This window comes from Sarcophilus harrisii, chromosome 2 (assembly GCF_902635505.1).
Source record: "Sarcophilus harrisii chromosome 2, mSarHar1.11, whole genome shotgun sequence".
Classification (NCBI taxonomy): Eukaryota; Metazoa; Chordata; class Mammalia; order Dasyuromorphia; family Dasyuridae; genus Sarcophilus; species Sarcophilus harrisii.
This window is the reverse complement of record NC_045427.1, coordinates 465,488,317-465,511,845: the sequence shown is the minus strand read 5'-3', so window position 1 is coordinate 465,511,845 and position 23,529 is coordinate 465,488,317. Positions and strand designations below refer to the sequence as shown.

At 38.5% G+C, this 23,529-nt stretch overlaps 1 protein-coding gene across 1 annotated transcript; it reads right to left on the bottom strand.

Annotated features, from left to right (window-relative positions):
• Positions 1–2,442: 2,442 nt before the first annotated feature.
• Positions 2,443–23,216, bottom strand: C2H16orf78 (chromosome 2 C16orf78 homolog). Its single transcript, XM_003757218.4, has 4 exons — positions 22,901–23,216; positions 19,263–19,398; positions 8,498–8,747; positions 2,443–3,101 (listed from the first exon to the last, which is right to left on the bottom strand). The coding sequence occupies exons 1-4, from the start codon at positions 23,177–23,179 to the stop codon at positions 2,954–2,956; spliced, it is 813 nt and encodes a 270-aa protein (XP_003757266.1). The 5' UTR covers positions 23,180–23,216; the 3' UTR covers positions 2,443–2,953.
• Positions 23,217–23,529: the final 313 nt, after the last annotated feature.

Here is a 23,529-nt window from a genome sequence, read left to right as displayed (position 1 = left end):
AAATCATTTGTTATTAAAACTATTCATTTCTACTGGTAGCTCTTGTAGCTTATTATGAGGTACCAGAAGTCACCATAGTCAAAAGACCTCTTAAGTTTATCCATATAAGAGGGAAGGGAAGCAGGGGACAGGGAAGAGGAAGAGGAGGAAGAAAAGGAGGGAGGAGTATGGTATCTGCATATTAAAAATGCACTGAGAGAGGAACTAAGGAAAAGCCCATCAAGAAGAAAGGATCAGGGATAGCTGGAAGGTGCAATGGATAGGGTACTAGCTCTGAAGTCAGAAAGACCAGAGTTTAAAATCTAACCCTAAATACTTAGCTGTGTAACCCCATTGCCTTGCCAAAAAAAATTAGGTTTTAAAAAAAAGATGAGAAGGATCAGGGTAGAATGGACTATATGAAGAAAAATTAATGGAGTTTGAGTTATTAAGCCTGAGAAGGCAAAGAAGGGGAGAATGATATCATTCCTGGAATGATATCCTAAAAATCAGCCAAAAATGAGACCATAGGATGATGGAGTTGGATATTGGTCCTTATTGTTAGCATTAGAATTTTACTTTGGATACCACCCTTAACTTTTCAAAGTCCTTTAACCTTCATGAGCTCATTTGACACCTATTAAGCCTCCCACTCCTACTTCCACACCCAAAGTGATTATGAGGAAGATGCTAACTCATTCTCCTCTTTCATGGTACATAAGGTAAGAAGAAATGGTCTCAGAGAATTAGGCCAGATGTGAGGGGGGACTTTCTGTGGGTAAAAAGATTCTTTAAATACTAGAATGGAAACATCCATATGTATATACAAAAAAGCAGGGCAAAAGGTAGTTTTAACCTGACTAGGGAGTCTAAAAATATGAATTTATCCTTCTATAGTATTTTTTTTCCTTTGTTAAGGCAAAGCTATTTCCTTGGACTAGCTGTTTTCTAGACCAGGACTTTTTAACCCTTTTCTGTTTGCAACTCCTTTTCACCCAAGAAAATTTTACATATAGACATGTGTGTAAAATAGGTATACAAATCAATATTTACTGATACTATTTTAATAAAATTTATTAATAATAAATTAACTTGTACGATCCCTACATTCAATTACAAGACCCCATATGGGATTGTGAACCACAATTTAAGAAGCTAGGTTCTAGGTAATATTTTAAATTGTATGTTGCTTATTTCTCTGAAGATAATCAAGAAACCTCTTATTCATACCAGCTATAATGGATCATTCAACACTGTAAGGGATAGAATATTGGACTTTTAAAAGAAACAAGACAGCAACATTGTTTTTGGGTTCTGTGAATTGATAGCTATGCAGATGACTGGTTTCCTTTAATGGACTTAATGGACTGAGACAACTATACTCCTACTCCTACTATCTGTCAAATAAGGAGAATGAGATAGGATGATATCTAAGACCCATTTTTGGGGCTTTCTATAGTTCAATATAATAATTTAAAATATTGTAAATATCTACTTTCCCATAGTAATAGATTACCTTTGGTTCTAGAGCCTTTGGCTCTAGAATTTTTTGAGGAAAAAGGATCAAGTTCGGTTCCTACTTTCTGTATTATAGGAGTTCTATGAGAAGATCATAGGCAAAAAATTTTACAGTACAGTGAGAAGTGTACTAAATTCTAACAGTCAGAAGAACATGGATTTTTGTAAAGGTTTTGTTGATCTGTTGCACAATCTTGAGAAATTAACTTTCTTTCTCTGACCCTTAATTTCTCCTTGTGTAAAATGAAGAAGTTTTTGTTTGGATAATCTCTAAGGTTCCTTCTAATTAAGATGTTCTGAAATAGCTAATAATTGTTGGTTTTCCTTTAATAAAACTATACTGAGGCCTATGTGTTTGAAAGTGATAGAGTTGATGGTTATCTAATGGACTCTCCAACATACAAATTTTTCTAGGTTTTAAAGACCCATGTCAATCAATGAATAGCTCCCATTCAAAAGAAACCCAGATCCTCAGTGATACAAATATCTCTGATACAAGAGTTTTAGAGACAGAGGCAGATAATCTCGCAATTCAAGCAGATATCTAGCTCATACTAGAAGGGCATAGAGCAAGGTTGGAATTATGAGGGCAAAACTGAGCATGATGTGAAAGGAATCAGTCCTATCCTTTATATAACTCAGATTTTATATTTCCCATACCCCAGACCTTTTTGAAATCCACATTGGGAAACTTGCACATCAAGATGGATTATTTTAGCTGAAAGGAAAAATGAGTTTTTGTTGTCAGAATACAAGTCCTTGCTTGTTTTTAGAGGGTTTCATAACCAGGTTGTCCAGGGGGGGATGATCAGGGACCCTCCTCTTTTTTTTTTTTTTTGGTCACAACCATTTATAAAGACCATCATTTCCATAATGAATGATTGGGTTCTTGATCAGGGAAGGAGGTTTTATAGCTTTGGAATTATAGATCCTTGAAGCAATTGAAGGCAATTAAACTTTTTTTTTGTTTTGTTCTTCACATGATTTTTATTAAACTTGTACTAATACCATGGTAGCCTTGGTTTCTTACAAGGGACTGGACCTTGAGAGTCATGAGTCAGATCCTGATATTCTCAAGGAGAATTCTAAGTAAGGGTAAAATAAGACATTAACTTCTGATTAACTGGGTAAGGATAAAATAAGCCATTGACTTCTGATTAAGAAACCTGCATATTTGAAGCCAATCTAGGTGAGTGGGAAACTATTATTAGTTAAGATTAGGGTAACATTTTAGGAAAACTAAGCAATGGGTTCTTCCAGATTAATCCTCCTCTGAGAAACAACAAAAAGCATTATAATATGCAAATATCAAACTACTTTTAGTTTGTTTATGGTTGCTGTTATTAAATAAAGATATCAGATCTACCTAAAAATTAAAAGCTTGGGACATGGTTGCTTGATGGCTAATGTCATCTTCTCTCAAGTGGACCCAAGTTAGAAAAACAGAAAGGATGACTTAGAGGGCTATGCTAGGTTTTTGAGTGAATATCTTGTTGGCATTCATTTCAGATTCATTCATGTGAGGATGAATGTCTATCTCCATTCCTGCTTCCTTACATAGCCTGAGCAAGGTTTGGATATTGTTCTTGGAGAGCCGAAGGTACCTGTAGGGAAAATGAAAAAAAAAATTTTTGTTTGAAAATGTGAACAAAAATGTCTCAGTATCCTTATACTTTATTGGAAATGTCCCAAACAAGTTGTGATATCTTTGGAAAATGCAGACTTTTGCTGTTGAGAAATCTGAGGCTTTTCAAAATGAATGATATCCAGCTCTTTCTGGGATGGCTAAAATTGTAAATTGTAGGGATATGTCCATCAATTGGGAAGTGGTTGAACAAGTTAGTGAAATATGATTGTGATGGAATATGTTATAAGAAATGATGAGCAGGATGATTTCAGAAAAAGCTGGAAAGACTTACACAAACTGAAGCTGAATGAAGGGAGCAGAACCAGGAGAAGATTGTGCAAAGTAATAGTTATATCTTATAATGAACAACTGTGAATGACTCAGCTGTTCTCAGCAATACAATGTTCAAGACAATCCCAAAAGACTCATGATGTAAAATGCTATCTGCCTCTAGAGAAAGCACTGATAGCATCTGAATACAGATTGAAACATACTATTTGTCACTTTCTTTTTTGTTTGATTTGAGTTTTTCCCCACAAAATGACTAATATGGAAATGTTTTACATGATTGTAGTATATATAACCTATATCAGATTGCTTACCTTCTCAGGGAAGGGGAAGGGGAAAGAGGGAAGGATAGAATTTGGAACTAAAAACTTAAAACCCCCAACAAATATTAAAAATTGTTTTTAAGTATAATTAGAAAAAAATAAAATTTATTTAAAAACCCAAAATGAATGCTTCCTTAGATATTGGTATTAATAGGACACTTTATATCTCAGGATGGTGGATGTAAAAAAGCAGAAGACTAGGACTGGAATGCTACCTCAGTGACTTTGGACCAATACTTTGCCTTTCTCTGCTTCAGTTAATATGGAGAACTGAACTAAAGCTTTATGGTTCCTTTCTGACTCTAAATCATACACATACATAATAGACCTGTGTTTGAGGTATGTGCATGCGTGTGCTTGTGTGTATGCGTGTGTTAATAAAACTAATATAAAATACATCATCATCATCATCACTTTTATTTGTGAGAGCCTAAGCAAGTCACTTGCTCCTCTTTTTCTCACTTATAAAATGAGGTTAGAGTAGATATCTCTAAGGTTCGCTGACATTTCTCTTTATATGTGGTGTGTACATACATGTGAATGTATGGGTATGTAATAAATATACAATAGCAATGCATTCATATGCATGAACACACAAACATGTATGGAAAACCACCTGTGTATACATGTTTGTATATGTATATATGTGAGTATATTTATATATATATATATAGACACACACAAAGAGACACAGAGAGAACCTTAGAGGCTGTTGAGTCTAATTGTCTCATTTTACAAGTGAGGAAACTGAGGAGCAATTACCTTGATTAAGCTCTGAGGCTATAATTACTCCCACTATAAGGATAACAAGGAATTACAGATTTCAAGATTACAAAGCCATACTCACACATGACCTTATTTAAAACCCACAAACATTCTGTGAGTTTGGTGCTGACGATATTATTAACCCATATTTTAAAGTTTAAGAAACTTGGGTGCAAGGACGTGAAGACTGTCCCGGAACACAGCTGCTAATAAGGATCAGTTATATAGACTCATGCTCCCCATTACTAGCTCATCTTCCGTCACCATGATCCCCTCCCCTCCCCTCCAGAGCTATCAGCCCTCAGCTTGTAATGAAGACCTATCATATTTCCCCAAGTAAATGAGTTTCCTCCAGAGATACAGATAAGTCTGCATTAAGCAACAGAAGAGGAAATGTCAAATTTCATGCCATTTCTCCCAAATAGAATAAGCCGCTCCTCCCCTGCAGACCCTTTTCCAGCTAGTTCTTCACCGTTCATTCTCCAGGGTCCAGCCTTTCCAGAAAGAGATGTCCTTTATGCACAAGTTAGGTTGCCTTTGCCTGCTTCTGTAATGCCATCTAGTCCAATTTTTCAGAGGAAGAAACTGAGGCCCTGGGAGCAGAAGTACCTTGCCCAAAGTTACATACAGTCTTTCCCATGGCGTAGGCCACAACATATGCCTGTTGTTGATTGAAATCGCCCTCCAGGAATCTGATGGACCGGCTGGATTGATTTCGTTGGTGACCTCAAAACACTTTGGGCTACTTATATTTTAAATAATGTGCTATATGGCTGAGCCAGGAAAGAAGAGAGATAAATGGTGGACCAGCCCTGTTAATGGGCTGTTGAAGTGATTCTATGAATACTAAGCAGCCCTCGGTGGCTCTCTAACTGGTTCCTAATGAGTTAAACTGAATCATATTCATTCATTCACTTAACAGATCCTAGCTGTCAGATGAGTCTGGTGTGAGGTACTAACTCTCTCAGGCACCCCCCCTCTCTCTGCTTCTCTGTCTGCCTCTCATCTCTTTCTGTCTCTGACTTTCTCCCTCTCTGAAAGAAAACGGAAGATGTGGGCCTTGACCCCCAGAAGCTTACAGTCAGTTGAGTTGAGAAAAAGGCACACCTAGGCTGTCAGAAAACAATTAGCAACAAACACAAAGTTTAAGTGCTCAATGATAAGTAGAGACGGTGAGGGGATTCAGTAAAGGGGGTTAACGTTAGAACACCCTCCAGACAAAAATTCCCAGATTTGGGAAGCAGTTCAGAAAATATGACTCTGAAATGAGAGGAAATGTAAGGAACAATGGAAAGACAGGGAGTTCAGAAGAAATCTGGTATTGAAACCTGCCTCTGACATTTAATCGCTATGTGACTGTGATGTACTTCTGAGCCTTGGTTCCTGTTATCTATATAACAGGGATGGAAGTAATATCTTCCCTTCACAGAGATGATGTGACGATCAAGGGAGATAATGTATGTAAAATGCTTAATAAACCTTGAGGCCTTTATAAATGTCTGCTATTACTTTTCACTGAAACTAAAGATGGCAACCAAGTTCCAACACAGGCCAGCAGAAACAGTTACTCCTCTGGGCCTGATACCCAGCTCACCAGGTAATTTTTTGATAACTAGCTCAATTCAAACCAACAAGCGTTTATAAAGGCCTGAGATGTGGAGCCTCTGGGTGAGATATTGAAGATACCAAGAACAAAAAGTTGGTGCTTGCCCTTGGGGAGCTTCCACTGTACCGGCCCGAGAAGTGAGTCCATGATACATATAAACCCAGAGTCAGGAGTACTAGGAAGGCGTGTCCTGCATAGCAGGCACAAAGCATTTTGTTCCTCTACCATACACTATAATAAACTGACCTTCTAGCTTTCAAAACAGCCTCTGATGGGTCTGATTACTATGATTTGATTTTGTATACCCTGATCATCCCTGGGTGAATGAGTGAAATGGAGCTCTTAGATCAAGGCTCATTTTGCATATCATCAGCCTTCTTCGGAGCTCACACTTTTTAACATCGTAAATATCAGAGGCAAAGAAGGCTTTTTGGAAAAGGTAGGTTTTGACTTTGGCCTTGGAAGACTGGGCCAAACTTGATGAGACACACAGGAGTGGGGAGAGCACTACTGCATCTAGGGTGCCCTGAGATCATGAGATTGAATTAAAATATAAGTATTTGTGTGCTTATGGTGTTTTCCCTATCCTGTAAAAGAGACTGAAGAAGAAAATTATAGTCAATCAACCCCAAAACAACAAATAGGACCTTTCTTTCTAAAAGTTAATTCCACCCACATAATGTCCAATAAATTGGAGGCTGATTACCTGGGAAGAGCAATATTTTGTAGTAGAAAGAGTTTGAAGTCAATGGACTGAGACTCAAATTAAAGATTTGATGAGTCTTGTTTTTCCATATACACAGTAAAGAAGGGCTTTGATTAACAAAAAATACCTAACTTTAGTATAATAGCACTTTCAAGTTAATGGTTCTATTTTATTTTTTAATAATTTTATTTTTCTTCCAATTATACATCAAGAAAAATGTTAAGCATTTATTTTTACAAGATTTTGAGTTCCAAATTTTTCTCCCTCACCTCTTCTAAGGATAGTAGGCAATTTTAAATAGTTTATACATGTAAAACTCATTTTCATATTGGTCAGTTGTGAAAGAAGATACAGATCAAAAGAAAAAAATATGAGAGAATAAAGTAAGTTTAAAAATGTGCTTTGATCTACATTTTGTGTATAACACTTTAAGGTATTCAAAGTGCTTGACTTTTATTTCCTTGTTTGAGTTTTACAACACCTCTGTGAAGAAGATAATGTTATTTTCATCCCTCTTACTCAGATAAAGAATCTAAGGTCCACAGAGTTCATGTGACTTGCTTATGATCACATATGGCCTCTAAGTATCTGAGGTAGTATTTGGACTCTAGAACTGGAACTCTTTGTACTAAACCATGTAAAGCCCCCTGAAAGATATACACAGGTTAGATGGATTAGATGATGCTTAATCTAGCTAAATCTGGAATAATTAGATCATCTCAGGAGCAAATAGCACTTAGTACAGTTCTCTAAGTGAAACACAGTAGTAGGAATATGAAAAAATTATGCTTATTATAGAAACTAGAACATTAAAGCTGTTTGTCCAGACACTGGTAGTAGTTAGTTAGAGGCCTAGCAGAACTCATCAATAATATCTTAGTTGGAGTCATTCTAGAGTCTGGTAAGAACTTATTCCTCTATATATCAGAAATTTTATATCATGAATGTCCCTTAGATTTCCTTTAGAATCACCATTTTCTGTGAGGTACTGAACTATCAGCTGTCAGCTTCTCCACTGACACCAGATTAAGCAAGAGTCCAGGACTGGCCTTCCAATTTATATAGGCCTTCCAATTCATGGTCCCAAGGAATGTTTGTTCAATTGAATTGGAGATCACTCCAGAAATGATGCTTTCAAGACTAATCATTTTCAGTGACTCACACACAGTAAGGTAAGGAAGGATCAGTTTATCTTTTAAAGAAGTCAGCCATGGAATCCTTTGTCAGGAAGACATTTAACAGTAATCTCACCTAACCCTCTCCCTGAAACTTAAATCCTCTCTTGAATCTCCGAGGAGAGCTTCAAGCCTCTTATTTGAGAGTGTTGAGGAACTTGATTTCTCTTAAGGCAGCCCATTCTACTGTTGAACAGTTCTGATTGTGAGGAGTCACTTCCTTACACTGAGGTAATACCATATTCTGATTTTTCCACCAAATTTTCATACTCTTTAGGACCAGGCAAAATAAATCTATTGCTTCTATTAGTCTATCTGTCAGACCATTCGTAGGTTTTGTTTTTTGTTTGTTTCAGGGTTGTTTTTTGCGTGTGGTAATTTGCAAAGGAAAAGATACCATTGTCCTATTAGGTATTCAATTGGCCAATGAAACCACTTTATCAGGACTCTGGCTATCAGTGACCACAGAAGTTTCCATGACAAACTGTTCGCTACCCCCAGTTTCCTCACCTACAACTCAGGACTTCCTCGGGCTTCAACAGTGTGGAGGTCTCTGGCTTTATATATGGAGTCTTCTCAATTAAATTCTTTATCTTTCGATCATATCCCTGTAAACCAGATGAAGGGTCTATCACCTTTGAAATCTTACGAGAAGAAAAGGTATCTTGCAGAAACTGGTTGACATTAGGATCCAAAGTACTCCTACGTAGGATGCTTAGCCGTGGGGTTGTTGATATTAAAATTTCTGGCCCATCTAATTCTGAAGAGGAAGAAAAAAGTAAGAAGAATCTTAGTAGCATTTATTTCTGGAAGAGGTTTACAGAGAACTTAAGATGACCCTATTAAGTATAGGCTGAACCTTATCTTAGATTTACAGATGAGATAACTGAGTCCCAGAGAAGCAGTTTGCTTAGGGTCATACAGTAAGTGCCAGAGCTGAAACTCAAATTTAGGTCTCTTGATCTTTTTCTACTTTATCACATAAAATAGAATAATCTTTGTAATATGCCATTAGGGGATTGGGGTGGGGATGAAGGAAAGAAGGGTGGTAAGAGGTAGAGACCCCAACAGAATTTTAATGAGAGAAAATCCTTTGATAATTGTTCCTCAGACTACCCTGGATAATTATCTCTTCTTACTGAGTCTTGTATAAAATGAGGGGAATTGGACTAGAGTTTCAATGGCCCCATCGAGTTCTGAAACTGTTTCTATAAGCTCTAGCTTCCACTTCTCCTCCAGGGACTTCAATGTGGTGTAGCATTCTTCAGCTATAGATGGAATTCACAGTCAGTCTAGGAAGCAGGATGGCATGTTGGAAAGAACACATAAGAACAAGATTCCTATGTTAAAGTTGCAGTTATTAGCTTTTAGCTGTGTGTCCTTGGGTAAGTAACATCTTCCTGTGTTCCTCAGAATTTCCTAAGTAAATTGAAAGCACTGGACTAGGAGATATCTAATGTCCTTCTAATTCTCATGGTCTATGAATTATGTGAGCAGAGCTGCCTTTTAAAAGGTATACATTTAAAAATGTATTATAGAAACTGTGGAGCTACCATTTAAAAAGAAATTTTTGTGTCAAAAGAGCAACAGAGGAAAAATTCTAAAACCTTCATGGGAGTGGCCACCCTAAGTAATAAATCAGGGCCAATCTACCTCCCCCCCCAAAAAAAAATTTATTAAGTATCTACTGTAATTGTTTATATAATACTGTATCGTGTACATAATACACAATGCTGGGTACTCAGGACACAAAGAACATTTAGGGGGCAAGCTCAGAATGTCCTGGATGAAAATCATACATTTGTTATTATTTGTTATTATTTTTAGAGCTGGAAGGGATCCCTCAGACCAGGCAGAATCTGAAAACCTGGCTCTCCATCCTGACTCTGCCATTTAATCCCCCTGTGACTTTGGGAAAATCATTTAATAACTGTGGGTCTCATTGAATTCATTTGTAAAATGAAGGGATTAAATTAAAAGGACCTTTAATATCTCATATAGTTCTAAATCTATGATGATGATTTAGTTCAAACCTCTCCTTTTACTGAAAAGGAAACTGAGTCCCAGAGAAGGTATAAGATTCTGACAAAAAGAGATAAGGAGTTAGTGGTGGGGTTGAGACTAGGGTTCAATTCTTGTGATCCTAGTCTTGTGTTTTTCTGTTGCAGCATGTCACCTCCCATGGCAGCCATAAAAGAAGTAATGGCTGGTTGATATTATGGGTCGCCCAAAAGCAGAAAGTGCAGTGTACCTTGGGAAACTGGAAGATGTGCCTTCATTTGAAACTGAATGAGAAGACAGCAGCAGGGTACATGGAAAGAGCTTTTCTCCATAGTCAAGAGAACAAGGGTTCAAATCCCATTTTTGATGCCCTTGGGTAACCCAAGTTAATCTCTCTATAACAGGATTGGGAAGGGAAGTGAGACGAGATAGTCTCTGAAATTCTCCATGATTTTTCAGGTCCTTTCTAAAGTTTCCTTTCTAAAGTTCCTAGGGTTGGGAAAAGTAGAAATGAGATAATCATGGTTCTGACCTAAAACCAATGGTAATGAGGTCTGTTGTATTCCATGGGCGTGTATCTAAGATGAAACAGAACCTTCCTAGATTTATCAAAATAGGTGACAGTAACCTACTTCTGGGTTTACATGGACACTAAAGACACTTCTAGAGGGAATCTAAAAAGCATTGCTGATGAATATGAAGTCCTGGGCCAGAAACTGAAGGACACAGGAATATAGATGTTGTTTTCCTCCTTGTAGTCCATTGAAGGCAAGGGATGCTAAAGATAAAAACAAATTTGGAAGAGAGTAACTGGTGTCTAAGAGAAAGATTTAGATTTCTGGATCAGACCTTGTAATATAGTGTGGGCATCTTCCTGACTGGAGATGTTATACATCTCACACATAAGCTGGTAAGAATATGTATTTACCAGGTGTCTTGTAAATCTAATTAAAATAGTTCTAAAATATTAATGATCAGGGAGAGAGAAGACTTTAGATTTGGGTAGCATTACATATTAAAAAGATATAGTCATGGGAGGAAATCCAGGAACTAGAGTGTGGAAGCATGAATGAGAGTAATTGAAGTCAATGGAGAAACAATTGATTTTGTCATTGGAATATACTTCAGACCAAGTGGACAGAAAGAAGAAATTGGTGAGTTTGGGAAATAGATCAACAAACTTGTCACAGAAGCATGATATAGTAGTGATGGGGCTATAACTAGTATCCAATTATCTGCTAGAGTTCCTTTTCCCAAAAGCCAAACAGCTAACAACTTCTTAAGTGATAATTTCATCTTTTAAATTTTAGAATAGCCAACAAAGGGAAACTCTACTCTGGATCTGATTCTCACTGATAATGATGAAAAAGTTGTTGGAGAGGAAATAAAAGAAACCTAGGGAGCAGTAACCACCCATCTGAGAGCTTGTGATAGCGAATGTGTGGAAATCTGGGCATAGTCTGACATGTACTCTTGATTTTGGAAAATCAGACCTCAAAATATTCAGAAAAAGAAAGGATCCCTGGACTAAAATGTGTCAGGGGCAAGTCAGATCAAGAGGACTGGGAGATGCTTGGGAGGGATGTTCTGAAGACATAAAGGGAAACACTTTTAATGATGAGGGATAATGGGATTTGCTTGAAGATACCTTTGTGTCTGCGCAGGGAACTCAACAACTACAAGAAGAAATGAACAAAAGATAGAAGCAAGACCAGATAACAGAGAATGAATATAGGTATGGAATTGTCCTGAAGAAATACTATCAAGAATGCTAAAGCTCAGAATGAGCAGAGACCAGTGAGGGAAGCTAAGGATGATAAAAGGATTTTTTTGGGGGGAAGTGTGGTGGTGGGAGGAAGAAAGAGGAGAGGTATCAAAGAAGGAATAGGACCATTACTCAGGGTGGATGAGATGATAATTGACACTGGAGAAAAGACATGATTGCTCAACTTTAAATTCATGTTTATTTTCTCTGAAGAGAGAATAATGTTATGTTGTAAATGATAGAATAAGTATGATTAATACAGAGTTGATACCCAAGATAAGTGAGGGGATAGTAAAAGAGTATCTGTTTCTTTTGAATTCAAGTCATCACCTGGCACCCTAAATGGGTCCCAAAACAATTGGCAGGTGTGATTTCTGAGCCACTATCAAGGATATTTGAATGATCATGAAAAATAGGAGAAGTACCACAAGATTAGAGAAATGCAAATATTGTTTTAGTTTCACCTGGCTACAAATTAGCCAGTTTGACTTCTCTTCCTGAGAAGATTCTTGAAGGGGTGGTTGATGAATATCTAGAAAAGGAAGTAGGGATTTCCAAGGAGCCAAAATGGCTTCATGAAAAACAATCCTTCTTTGATGAGATGGCTCTACTAACAGAATACTAGTAAAATATGAACTAGTTGAGAATATGGAGAGTTATAGATTGGACCATAATATGAACAGATGAGTTGGGAGTAATTGGCTAGAACCTCCAAGTAGTTGCCCATGGTTCAAGATCACCATGACTAGAAATCTCCAGTGGAGAGTCTCAGACTCTGGGATTGACCCAGTGTTTTTTTTTTGTTTTTTGGTAAATCAACAACTTAGATAAAATACACAGATGGAGTATTTATCAAATTTGCCAATAATGTCAAAATTAGGAGAACATAGCTAACAGTGAATGCCAGATCCTAGATATCTTAAATGCTAGAGAATTGGGCTGAATCTAATAAGATGAAATTCAATGAGATTAATGCCAAGTCGTACACTTTAGAAAAAGGTGGTTTAAGGAAGAGGGATCATGCAGAGATACTAGCTGTTCTTAGAGAGACCTTGGGGTTTTCATGGACTCTGTTAGCAATATAAAGTGGCTCATGCCATCTTGGGCTGCATTATGTGGGGGAGAGCTTCCAGGAATAGAAAAGTGATGATTTTTGTACTTTGCCCTTGACAGATCTCATCTGGAGATGTGATTGGTTCCTAGTGTTATGGTTTAACAATGACTTTGATAAAACGGATCATGTTCAGAGAAGGGCTCTAGGTTATGATTTATAAGTACCAGTTGAAGGAACTGAGGATGCTTAGCCTGAAAAGGAGAGGACTAAGAAGGGGGGGGACAGGATAATTTGTGATCTCCAAGCCATTTGAGAGGCTTTCTTATATAGGAAAGATTATAATAGTTCTCAGAACTGTTCTCAGAAAGCAGAGCCAGGAACAATGGTTGGAAGCTGCAAAAAGGAAAATTTGGATTTGATGTCAGGAAAAGCTGTCTAACATATGTATGTGTTCCCGCATGCCTTGAGACCTTGGTGGTTTTCAGGAAGAGGCTGCAAGTCTCTTTGAAGATGTGTTGTGCTGGGGATTCCTTTGGTGTATGGGTTTAGCTACCTGGTTGCTTGGATCCCCTTTCCAACCCTGACATTCTGTGACCTTGTCCAGACCCTCTCATTTTACACAGGGGGAAACCTGAGGCCTACAGAGTAAATGTCACTTGTCCAAAGTCATATAAGGATTTAGTGGATGAGCCATATCTTTTCTGGTTCCTCTTCTAGTCCTCTATTATATCATAGCCCCTCCCTACTTGGATTGATAGGAACCTCCCAGGGCCATCTGGTTGCTCTAATTCCCCTTCTCAAGTCTAGAAGTCTATTCTCAGGATATTTTCCCTTTAATAATAGGAACTCAAAACTAAGGGCCCCAAAGAACCAATCCAAACAGGCCTTTTCCTTCCTGGCTTGGATTCTCTTCTGAGAACTCGAATCATTGTATTTCTGGAAAATAACTTCTTTAAGTTTGCTGAACATTTTGCTTCTTCCTGAACATTTGGTAGTGTGTGTGTGTGTGGGGGGGGGGGGGAGCAGGGAGGACGGGTTAGGGGGAAGACTGGAGGAAAGTGGCCTCTGACCCAGTGTTTGCTAGCATCCCCCCAAACTCAGAGTCCATCATTTCTAAAGGAAGAGGAAAAGACCTCCCCACTCTGTAGCCCACGTGGTTCCCTGCTTTTGAAGATGGAGGCAGCTAGAAGGGCTGAGAGCTGCTATATAGGTCAAATCAGAGGAGCCCTGTGAACTCTCAGGAGGAATGTGGCTGCTTTCCTCCCACCACTGTTTTGACAAACTTCTGTTCCCCCTTCCCTGTGGCTGTGGGAGTCGGCCACTGCACCTGCCTTCTTGCCTCTAGCCTTCTTCCCCAATGCCCAAGGGCTCCTGCCTTGTGGGTCCCTTTGGCCCTCACTGCAGTCTCCCTTCTCAGCCTGCCTCTGGCCCCAGGCTGTCAGCTCCTTATCCTATGCCTTCTGAGGTGGCAGAATTCCCTTCCTTCATTTATATTGTCACCTTGCAGGTATTTATAGATTGCAGTGTGGTCCCCTCCCCCTTACCCTTCCCCCCCGGAGTCTTCTTTTTTTAAAAATGTTATATGCCCCAATCTTTTCTCTTAGAATGCAGGCTTAAATTGAGAGATGAGATGGGAGATAAAGACTAAGAAAATGATACTGCTTATAACCTCTTTTTCCTTACTGGTGCTAAGAAGAGGTCAATCAAGAGAGGCTGCTTTCTGTTTTTAATTTAGTTTTTTATTTTTGGGAATCCCCCCCACCCCTGCAATAGTCCTTAGGACACCCCCCCACACACACTCCCCTGACCTCATTCCTCCTTGAATAGCCTCAGTTTTGAGGAAAATTTGCCAAGGTTCCCTTACCTTGGCCTTTTTTGGGGATTTAGAATTATAAGTTCAGAAAATGTTTAGCAATAACAAAAATAATAGAATCTAGAACTAGAAGGGAAATTAGAGACTTTCTATTCTAATTCTTTTATTTTTACAGATGAACAAACTGAGGCAAGGGGAGGTAAACTGATTTGATTCAAATAATAAATTTCATAGCCAAGAAGTGAACTCAGCTTTTCTTACTACAAATCCATGGGAAGTGAGCAAAGATCACAGACCAAGTTAGAGATGGAATCAGGACTGAAAATTTAGGTCTCCTGAGATACTAAGATCAATGCTTTTCATGGTATGTCGTAATACTGGATTTGAAGTCAGGAGACCTACATTCCCAATTCTGAATCTGCATTTTTACTTCTGGGATTTCCAAAACTATGCTTAGGAAGAGAATCCAAAACCAAGCAATTGATAAGGGAGACTTCAGTAAACAAATCAGACAGTTTGGATTCATGTAAAATTTGAAATTTTTTTCAAAGAAAAATTATTTCCACTAGAAAAAGACCTCTATTGAGAGACTTCTGACAAAAGTCTGACATTCAAGATATATAGGTGTCTGACACAAATATGTAAGATTAAGCAATCATTCTCTAAAGGAAATGTTCTCAGTGAATATGAACATCCATTTTTTTACATCTTTGATATTTTGGTTTTTTCCAATGACATATAAAAATGGTTTTCAATGTTCATTTTATAAAATTTTGTGTTCCATTTTTTCTCCCTCCCTTCCTTTCGCTCTCCTCCCTAAGACAATAAGCAGTTTGATATAGATTATAGAGAACATATGATTTTAAAAAAGAAGAAATGCAATTGTCAAGAGTCATCTGAAAAACTCATTGCTATTAATAATAAGGGAAATGTAGAAATTAAAACAAGTTTCAGGTTTCACCTCAAAGAAGCACAATGGCAATAATGAAGCTGTAGATGGAAGGCACATTAATTCACAGCTGTGAATTGGTTTCTAAAAGAAACAATTTAGAATAATTGGAAAAAATTGATCCAGCAATCCCACTCTGGAGTATATATCCCAAAGAAGTCAGTGATGGAGAGAAAGGTCCTATATATGCCAAAATATCAGTAGCAGCACTTTTCATGATAACATAAAATTAAAACAAAGCAGATACATATAAATTGTGGAAAGGCTAAAAAATTGTGATATACAAATGGAATTCAAGAGAAATATTTTAAGAAATAGTGATAGAAGAAAGTAAGTATCATAATCTTTTATGATTGATCATTGCACTTAATCTTCCCATTTTCTGAATTCCTTCTTTCACTGTTTCTTAAGATATTATCTATCTTTCATTGCATTGATACATCACAGTACCTCTGACATTTAAAACAATCTGTAATTCAGAAAATGAGAAGATACAGTAACTGATGCAAATAAAAGAGAACAAGATCAGGAGAACAAAATTTTACATATACAATGATTAGAAGAATGTAAGTGAAAACATGCTCCGAAGCAGTGAATTCAGATTAAATGCAATGATCAGTTATGTAGAAGAGATAATGATACATATTCCTTCCTAGGAATCTAGACTGTTTTAAACAATATCAGAGACACTCACTTTGTTTGACTTTACTATTTTTCTTTGTTACAAGGGGGGATTCTGTGGAAGAGGGTCTTTCTTTTAGGAGTTGAATTTACAAATGCATATGGATGATAAAAAGCATTAGTAAAACGTCTCAAATAATTGCTATTTATGAGACCTTGAACGAGTAATTATCCATTCTGTGCATCTATAAAATGAGGGAGAAGGGCTGAATGAGATGAGCTTTAAGGTCCCTTCTAGTTCTAAATCCCCAAATCCTCACTACCCTTTTCTCTGTCACCTATTTCAACCTTTTTGTTCACCATGTGCTGGATACTTTTTGACAAGGGGAAGATTTCTGGGGTGTGGTAGGACCTAGATCTGACAGAATGGATGATAAAGATATATAATTTAGAATATAAGCAAAGTGCCTTATAATGCATTGAGAACTGCAGGCTCCAAGTGAGAGGCTTCCTCAGAAATGAGCAATAAAGTCAGAAAGTGTCATGCTCTGAAAGAGATAGTAATGAGGGTCATCCTGGAGTGACTGAGATTAGTTAGCCTTGCAGGAGACACTTTCCCTTGGAGACAGCTTGTAAATGTGATGTTGATAAAATAGGAGGCATTTCCTAAATCTGAAATGACCTTCCTAAAAGAGAAACAGCTATTAATAATGAAAGATAATACCATAATCTTGGAAAGAGTAGAAAGTTAATCATGAAGAAATGTAAAGAGAGAGAAGACTTTGGTGACTGGGAAAGAAGGTTTAAAAAAGAAAATAAAAGAGTCAGCATCTGTTGTACAGTCAGTCAACAAACAGCAAGTAATTGTCATGTGCCAGGTGCTTACACTAAGTTGTAGGGATATGAAAGGTAAAAGTCCCTATTTTTAAGGAGCTCAGTCTATTGGAAGAGACAATATGGAAGGAACTATGAATTAGCAAGCAAATATAAAAGAAAAGTTGGAAATAACCACAGAGAAAGGATATTGGAATTAAGAAGGATCAGGCAAGATGTCTCGTAGAAAGTATGATTTTAGCTGGGATTTGAAATCAGCAAAGCCAAGAAAGCAGAGATGAGGAGGGAAAGGTTTTCAGGTATGGAAGAAAGTCAGTGAAAATGCCTAGAGATGGAAGATTCAGTGTCTTGTTTGAGAAACAGCAAGGAATCCAGTGTCCTGGATCTCAGCATGAAGGGGAGGGATGCTGAACTGTCAGATGTCCAAGGGAGAAGGTGATGTGACTGACTAACAAGTCACAACAAAGTGGCCTATTTGCCCACTCATTTTGTATTCTTTTCGAACTTTATGTTAATATCTTTTGCTATTCTGTTTTAGATTCAAAGACATAAAATATCAGAGCTGGAAGGGTCCTTAGAGACCAATTAATATCTATTTTATATGTCAAATGAGGAAACTGAAATCTGGAGAAGGAAGTTGCTTGGCAAGATCCCTTATACTGAGTTAGAGGAAGAGATAAAGCTAGAGCTCATTCATTCATTCTTTAGCACTCATGTGTAGGAGAGAAGGCAGTAGATGAAGTTACTTAAGACTAAGAAGTAGAAAGGGAGGGGGCAAGGGACTCAGGAGGAGAATGAAAAGCTGAATTCTTTCCTCAAGGGGTCAAGATGGGGAAAAGAGGATAGCTAGCTAGGCAAGCACAGGATTGATGGTTTGGGGTTGAGGGATTGGAGATCATGGTAAGGATGAAAACAGGGTTAGGAGTTGCAAGGCAAAGGGGAAAATGGAATGACAATAAACTATGATCAGAAAAGGAAATTTTGTAATTCAAGAACATGGTAGTAGTGCATTTATAGGTGAATAATATTGCAAGAAAGGCTCAATATGAGAAATATGGGAATTTCATGTATTGATGTAAGCAGGACAAGAAGTAAGCAGAATCAGAAAAACAATATGCACAATGATTTGATTAGAGTGATTTAAAAGAAAGAACAATCAACCAAAGCTCAGGACTATGTAATTTTAATGATCAGTGTTGGTTTTAGAGATAAACAAGTGGTTTTCCCTTCTATCTTTAAAGAGGTAGAAGACTACAGATATGAAATGTTGCATATGCAGTCAGACTTGGTCACTGCAAAATTGGCATTTTGATCCACAGTTTTTGTTGGTTACAAGAGAACGCTCCCTGCATGGCTGGGGAGGGGCTAGGTGGCTAGGGTATGTAACCAGGGGGCAAAACCTGGTATAAGAACAAAAGTTTTTAATAAAAGTTTTAAAAATGGATTTGATTGGGTGATTTTTATTCTGATCTATAATGCATCATTGGTTAACTGTGAAGCTTAACTGAGATAATATAGATACAAAATATTCTGCAAGCCTTAAAGTGCTAAATAGAAGTCAGTTATGATCACTACCATCACCATTATTAACTACTTGGTGCAATTTAGCTCTCAATTTCTGTGATTTGATGAAAACATTACTTTCCCAACAGATATAAGCTTTATTACATTTTCTTCAGATACTAGAGGGAAAGAGGGAAGAGCACAGTAGGATGGGAGTGGATTGGTGAAGACCCTTTTGGCTAATAATATTCCCTGTTTTTTCCCATCAGCTATTGGGAAAATATGTTGGGGCAGCAAGTATTGGTGCTGGAATCAGGAGGATCTGAGTTCAAATTTGACCTCAGACTCTAGGTATCTAGTAGCTGTGTGAGCCTGAGCAAGTCACTTAACTCTCATATCCTGATTTGAGAGAGAAAGAGAGAGAGACAGAGGCAGCACTAGATGGTACAGTGCATACAGCACCATCCCTGAAGTTAGAAGGACCTGAGTTCAAATCTGGCGTCAGACACTTAATGCTTCCTAGCTGTATGACCCTGGGCAAGTCACTTAACCCCAATTGCCTCAGGAAAGAAAAAAAAGAAAGACAGAGATAGAGAGAATGTCAATTAAACTCTTGATTCTCCAGAGCAAGGAAATACAAGAGTAAAGTCATGATTCAGGGAAGTTGTTGACATCTTCTAAGAAGAGCTCCCCTCCAAGTTTGGGAGAAAAGGCAAGAATCTTATTTCCACTTACCTCCCATCAACTTCTTGTTTGCATCCTTTAAACTGGCGAGATAGCTGCTGAAGACCCTGGGGACATCAGGATCTGGGATTATTGAAGAGTCCTCTGAGAGCTTTTTCATTTGTTTCAGGGCATTCCTTATGAAGAACTTAGTGTAAGAGAAAATAGAATCATAATTCTGGCCTGGGAGGAAAGAGGTCTCAGAATTATCATTTCATGCTCCTGTTCAAGAGTAAAATCTAAGCAGGAAGATGACCTTCAGAAGGTTCCTTCAACTCCAAAGCTATTATCTTAGGAAGTCCAGTTCCCAGGGGTTTCAGGAGATACCAAAGGAGTTCAAAGTAAGAGTTGTCTCCACTGCAGTCAGGAATGTAGGCCACCTTTTAGTCTTTTCATTGTTTACAGCCCAAGGAACTTAGACTTTTCCCTCTCAAAGAAGCAATTATTTGTCACCCTTTTCACAGGCTGGATCTTGTCTGAGTCATACAATAAACATACAAGGTACACATGGTAGGAGGGAGAATCCTCGTTTAACAAGGGGGCCTTTGGCTTCCCTTGTGAAATTCGTCCATGGAAGAACTGTGTCAACTGAGAGTCCTGCCCATCCCAGGTAATCCCCTCCAAGGAGGAGTCAGGGTTGAATGTATCATTAGCTGAGTATCTTTGAATGAATCATTCTACCTTCCTAGGTCTTAATACTTATCTGTCAAATGCCTTTTATAACAATCTACTTTACAAGAGGTACTGTGAAAGTGGGGAAGTGCTTGAAGAAATGTACTGCAGCGTGGTATACTGGTGTGAGATGGCATCATTAGGAATGAAATTCTAGCTGCCCCTGGTTCTCTTTGGGGAGAGGATGTAAGGAGCTGGGAGATAAGAAGGGAAGCTGGACAGGACTAGCTGTGATTTCAGAAGGAAAAGGGTAAAAGAAATGGACAGATGGATGGATGGAGTGAAACGGACACTTCTAAATGCACACTGTTACAGATAAAATAGCTTGAGGTAGTCACTGATTTACTGGGACAAAGGGAAGGCTGTCCAAATGAAAGTCTCTTGTGGGTTTCAGTAATAATTTTCTAAGCTTTTTTTCTTCTTGAATCATCTTCTATTCTTGAAGGTGCTTTAGATTTTCAGTGATTGTTTGGTCTTAAGAATCCAAAGGAAAGTTGGAACATAGAAGAGATGAATCATAGGGTTTAGAAGTAAAATTTAGATTTTACCTTAACTAGTAGAACAATTTCATCCAATCCAATAAGCATTTTTATTAAGTATTTGTTGTGTGCAATACACTGAAAGTACAAAAAGAAAAATCATACAGCTCCTGCCCTCAACTTTACATTCTACTGGGATTGATGTAACATACAGACTGATTGGTACTGCTGTGATGTATGGAAAGTGCTGATTCAGAGTGAGAGGATCTGACTCTGAATTCCAGTTCTATCTTTGACACTTCTCTGGGTCTCAGTGTCTTCATCTGTCAAGTGAAAGAATTGGACCAGGTCATCTTTGAGATCCCTTATAGCTCTAAGTCTGAGCCCAAGCATTAATTAAATTTGGTTGCAGAATTGTGCTTTCATCAGTATAGGGAACTCAGTGAGGAAACTCCTACTAGTAAATTGCTACAAATCACTACAGGACAAGGTTGATCAATCTCATTTAACAAAGGGGACATTGGACCTTCATCTTTTGTGAAATTTGCCCATGGAAGAACAGAGTTAACTGAGGTCACTGACCATCTAGTCCCACCAAGTAGGAGTGGGGAGTGGAATGAGGGTTAATAGGAAAAGCATGGGCTGAGACACAAGAAATATTGGAATAACTGTCCTGCTCTTATTAGCTGAATAAAAATTTTCCTTATGTCCTGTAATAAGATTCCTTCTGTTCCCCAACATGTAGAGAAAATTACCTGCAGGTAATGTCAGGAGAGACATTTCCTGCAGCTCTGATTTCTTGGTGCCGGCCTCAATGAGCAGACTGAAAGGCCTAACCTGACTATTAGAACTGGCTGTCAGTGGCTACCTCAAGTTACTGGATTTGTAATAGTGTGTATTTAGTGTAGAGAAATGCCTACTACATCCATCTGCCTTTGTTCTTCAACCATAAGGTTTTGCAGTTTTCCTGGGACTCTAGGAAGTTGTGACTTGCTTAGGGTTCAAGTAGCTTGTATGAGTTGTCAACAGGAGTTAAACCTGGAGATGTAGCACATTGAGATGGATAGAAATCTAGCCTCAGAATCAGAAAATCCTGGATTTAAGTTCTGCCATTGTTCATGTCTGTCCATGTATACATGTCTGAGTAAGGATTCACATATCCTATGTGTGTAGTCAGATCACTAAGACTGAAAGCTTTTATAACTTCATTGATCTGAAGAGCAGGCTGCCTTTTGGGCCAGCAGTCTGTATAGCCAATGGCTGTGAAGCCTTGACTCATGGATGTCAACAGAGAAAGACTAGCAACCTCTTGTGACTATGACTTATGGCTTTTTAGATCCTAGTGGTCGTCTCACTTAAATCCTTCTGCTGCTCCAGAGATCAAATACCAAAAATGCCACTTTTGTCCAGTTTTTTTTAAAAAAAAAAACCTTGAGTAATATACCAGAAGGCAATTTACTAGGAAAACATAAAAATAAGCTAGGAAAAGGTGCTCAATAATTAGGACTAGTTGAATTGAAAGTGGTAAGGGGAAGTGCAAATATTTTCATTTCATGTTATGGTCTTTGAAGATATCCTCTTGAGAGATAGCTACAGCTACTATCTATCTCAATTCCCATTACTAAAGATTAGGAAACTCAGATTCACATAAGATAAGTGATTTGTCCATAGACACACAACTAGTAAATATCAGAATCAAGACTCAGTCCAATTTGGGTTCTCTTGACCCTAATTAGACCAATACTTTTTACCCCATCCCATTCATGCTTTAATATGAGTTGAGAGATAGTGAAGAGCTCCTTCCACCCCAAAATATAGCTAATGCCCCTTCATAATATACTTTTTGAGTCTAAGAATTGCTTTTTTTTTCTAAATTCAAAGATCTTTTTCTTCTTTCTCTTTACTACCTTCCACTCCCATCCTCATGATACCATCAAGTCACTAACAGCTTTTGTGAAAGAGTTCATCCCTCTTTCATAGGTCTGGTAGCAAGAGTACTGCTTGCCTGGAAAGGGGAGAGGATGCTTATTGGAAGGGAGAGAGGGAAGAAAAGCTAGCCAGAAGTACAGAGACACTTCACCTCCTCTGTGATACGGAGTATGGAAACAGGCAGGATTGTTCAATGATAAGAGGACTGAAAAAGAGTCCAGAGCCCGGGATTTAATCTTGGTCCTGCCACAAACTCATGATGAAACTTCCAAGAAGGCATTTGCCTCTTTGGGCCTTGCTTCCTCCATCTATAAAATTAGGGGGTTGGATCATACGTGGTCTGTAAAGTCCTTTCCATTGGTTCTGGCAAGCAGTCAGCATCCTCCATAGAAAGGAGACCGATGCCACAGGTATAGGACTGTGCAGGGCCTGTGTCTAAACACGTCCCCCTTGTACCTTGTGCAGTCTGATTGTGTTCTAAGGGAGAGCAGGAATGGGGGTCCCAGTCTCAGAACTCTTAGACTCTAAGCCCCCAGAGGCTCCCCCTCCAGACCTGTCCCATGCTCATACTTGGGTGTTTTCTTTCTTGTAGGATTTTCCTTGCTTCCGTTCCAGCCTCTCCATGACATTTGCTAAGTCTAACTGCCTCTTCTCCTTGTCTGTTATCCATCCCGCCTTCTTCACAGGATCCCACTGTGTTGATTTGAACTCTGAAGCCTTGGTGACTTCTGCTGGTTTTACAAATTGGATTCCTTTCCGCTTGTCTCTTGTTGACCAGGAGGGAATGGTTAATCTCCCCAGAGTGTTTGTGTGAGGGGAGAAGGCAGACCATGGTGCCAAGCTTGACATCTTAGTGAAGCATCCCACGATCCCTATTGTCTATATGGGGGCCCTCATGGCCAGGTGAGAGCCTAGCAGGGGAGGGAATTGTGAGGTCACTTGTGGGACAGCTGTCCAGCTGAGAGGAAGCTGGCCTTGACCTCAAACTCTCCAGGACTTACCCTGGGAGAGGAGGTCCCAGGTCTTGGGGGTGAAAGTGAGGGCTAGATTTTAATCAGCCCATTCCTTTCCTCAAGATTGGGGATTATCTATAAAAGTAGACATGGGTAACATGTGATAGGGTGTGAAAAATATTTCCAGGGAAAAAATTAGGACTCGTGCCTCTAGGATTTTCTTCTTCCAAATCCAAAACGATTACT